Source organism: Merops nubicus, unplaced genomic scaffold (genome assembly GCF_000691845.1).
Source record: "Merops nubicus isolate BGI_N331 unplaced genomic scaffold, ASM69184v1 scaffold14644, whole genome shotgun sequence".
NCBI lineage: Eukaryota > Metazoa > Chordata > Aves > Coraciiformes > Meropidae > Merops > Merops nubicus.
The window spans coordinates 17780-20824 of NW_008604987.1; the positions used below are offsets into that span (position 1 = coordinate 17780).

The window sequence follows — 3045 nt, forward strand, 5'->3', positions numbered from 1 at the left end:
GCACTTTTGATATAAACCAACTGTTAGCTACCATCAACCCCCCCCCCATTTAGGATTTGGTCCCCATCTTGGTTCTGAATACAGAATGAGAATGTTCTCTGCACATATCCAGAACAGCACCTGATCACTCTCTGACCTTAAAGAACAGAAATGTGAACTGAAAACACAGTCTCCAAGGTGGCAACCATCGTCTGTGCACCAAAATCCAACAACGAAAAGACAACAGACTAGATTATGTTATGTCCACTTCATGATTTCTAGAAGCACCTTTCTGAATATTGTGATGAATTCACAGGCACATGAAAACAGCTGCATGCAAATATGAGGCTATACTAAACACTGGTTATTAAAAAAGTCCAGAAAAGATATGGGCTTCATATAGTTTTTATAACATTATCAGGCTGACGAAATCACCAACAAAACATCTCATCCTGCATTTAATAACCAACTTACATCCATCCATCAACAAAAAACGGGATGCAAACAAAAAAACTCATTAAAAATAAATTAATATCTGCCCACATGAAAGCAGAGCCACTAGGACTAAACTGGTATTCTACAGAACAAAATCAGCACTGAATGCAGCAACATGAGGCTAAACCTGACAACATCCCACATCACCTGCAACGACTTACTGAGAAAGCTTTCCTTCACAGGCTTTGTTTAAAACAAATATACCATGCTTTTCAAAGACTAGGGTGTTTGCTGAAACAACCCTACCAATACCAAAAAAAAAAAAAAAAAAAAGTATTTTCAACTTCAATCCTTGCCCTTAGCTACAAAGAAACCCACAGAATAACATCAAACCAGCACTGTAAAATGAGGCACAGTCAGTATTTTCTACACTAATTCAGGTAATTGCTGAAAATTAAAAAAAGAAAAGGACAACATCAAATGTCCTTGAAAAAGACAGGGATGAAAACATAATCTGGAAATATAATCAATCAGTTTAAACACAGAGCAGGCACTGATAAATCAAAGACCACATCCATTCAGGGGAAAAAAAAACAAAACAAAACAAAACAAAACCAAACAAACCCCAAACAAACAAACAAAAAACCCAAAACCTCAAACCAAAACCAATCACCTTTTTGAAAACTGAAATTATAACCAAATATGTGAAAAAATGGAATTTCCAAAGTAGTTGTTGCAAAAACATATTGTCTCTAAGAACAAAAATATTTATTTTTACAACTACTTAGAAACCAATTTTTATTAAAAAAGGCCATAGAGAATTACTTCAGACCATGACAGCACAGAACTTTTACAAGTTCCATTTCAATCTGCACATTCATATGAAAAACCCCACTTCACAACAGTGGATGTGAATACAATTACATATACATGTATGTACCTATATCTACATATCTGTTTGAGGGGGCCATATGTAACCCCACTGCTACCACAGGAGAAGAAAAACTCACCTTGTGACAAACTTCTGATTTAATTTCTCTGAGAGCCCGTTCAGAAAACACACAGCCACAGTTTCTCAAGAAGCAAAACCTTCAAATAAAAGACAAGAAGACATAAAATAATTTTTAAGGAAACCTGTATCTAAAGGATACTTGCAGTGCTGATTTAACACAAAAACAACACTGCAATGGGCACCTGGCACACACTTAGCTTTTTCTTTACAAATTCTTGCAGGTAATCAAGTGCCTCCCTCCTGCAGATAGGAGGGCAAATATCCCCCACAAAAGCTTGAATAAGTAGATGACTTGCAACGTTATAGAGTCAAGCATTTTTACCTGGTCTATATTCAGTTTAGCACTGTACTCACTTCTAAAAACAAAATCCAGAAACTTAAATACTGACCTATGTCTTCCATTCATTTCGAGTCCCACCACAGGGCATATGAAGCATGCAGACTGGCTGTCATCGTATTTGTCACCTTTTATGCTCTCCTTATCACCATTCCAAGCTGGATTGTCTGTGAGCTTTAGTTCTGTTACATTCTGAGAAATGAAAATGGAAACTTTAAGCTGTTAGAATCATTTAACAATGATTTTTCAAGCCATTCTGTAAGAATTTTTTCATTGTGCTTTGCTATTTTTAACACCTTTCACGTATAGAATCACAGAATCTATATAAGTTATATAAAATATGTATGATACCTATAATTTAGTCTAGTGAGAACACAAGCCAGTTGAGTTTTTGTGCCACTGTGCCATGTTTTAACCCCCATGGCAATTTTTAATATTAGAGACAACCTGTTTACCTTAATGCTTTTGATATGGGATGCAGCTTCCATAGGAGTTTTATCAGCTGACTTGTCCAACAAAAATTCAATGACAGCATCCTTATTGTACAACCTGTAACACAAAATTTTCAGTGTGTTTGATTCTCATACCAGTTTTTATTTATAAATTAGGACCTTTTAATAAAAGAGTTTCCTGTCTGGAAACCTTCATACCTGCCAAGCTCACAGGCTACGATCGGGCGCCGTAACTTCTCCTGACTCAGAGCACAGTAGGTCCATCTGGCCACCAACTCAGCAGTTTTGTCAACCTGAAGGAGAAAAAGTACTCATGATTTTAAAACAGCTTTCATATTTACAAATGATTTAAACATAAAATCAATTAACACATAAAACATTAAACAAATCCCCAAGCATCTTACCCAATCTACTTTCTGCGCTCAAAGCTAATCTGGAAAACAACTGCAGCAAAACTTTTTAGCAAAGTTCATGCTCAGTTTCATGGGTCTACCTGTATCTGTTGAACACATTTCTGCATCACAGCACTTGGGACTTATCTCCCTTGCTCTAACTCAATTTTCTTCTTTTTTTGCCACTTCCACCTGTTCTCCTCTCTCTATATTCACCTTCTACGTGTTCTCCACTAACCTCCTCTCTCTCGTTCTACATCTCACCCCTGCTTGAGTCTCCGACTAGTTCCACTCCCTGTAAGGAACAAACTAACAAGAAAAGGCAATCCAGAGATCTCAAGGTGCTACCTGAACCTCCAGCCTAAACCCATGAATTTTGTGGCACGTTAGGCCATAAAAGAAAAGCTGAGGTTCACAGCTATTCTGACAGTCAGATGT

General features: G+C 37.0%; 1 protein-coding gene across 1 annotated transcript in view; it reads right to left on the reverse strand.

Annotated features, from left to right (window-relative positions):
• RTFDC1 (replication termination factor 2 domain containing 1) overlaps positions 1–2508 on the reverse strand; it is a gene marked incomplete at both ends in the record, with an annotated part of 18016 nt that extends 15508 nt beyond the window's left edge. Inside the window, 4 exons of the mRNA XM_008939204.1 lie at positions 1425–1503; positions 1816–1955; positions 2219–2312; positions 2414–2508. Of these exons, the coding sequence (XP_008937452.1) occupies positions 1425–1503; positions 1816–1955; positions 2219–2312; positions 2414–2508 (408 nt within the window). The remainder of the gene's footprint in view (positions 1–1424; positions 1504–1815; positions 1956–2218; positions 2313–2413) is intronic.
• Positions 2509–3045: the final 537 nt, after the last annotated feature.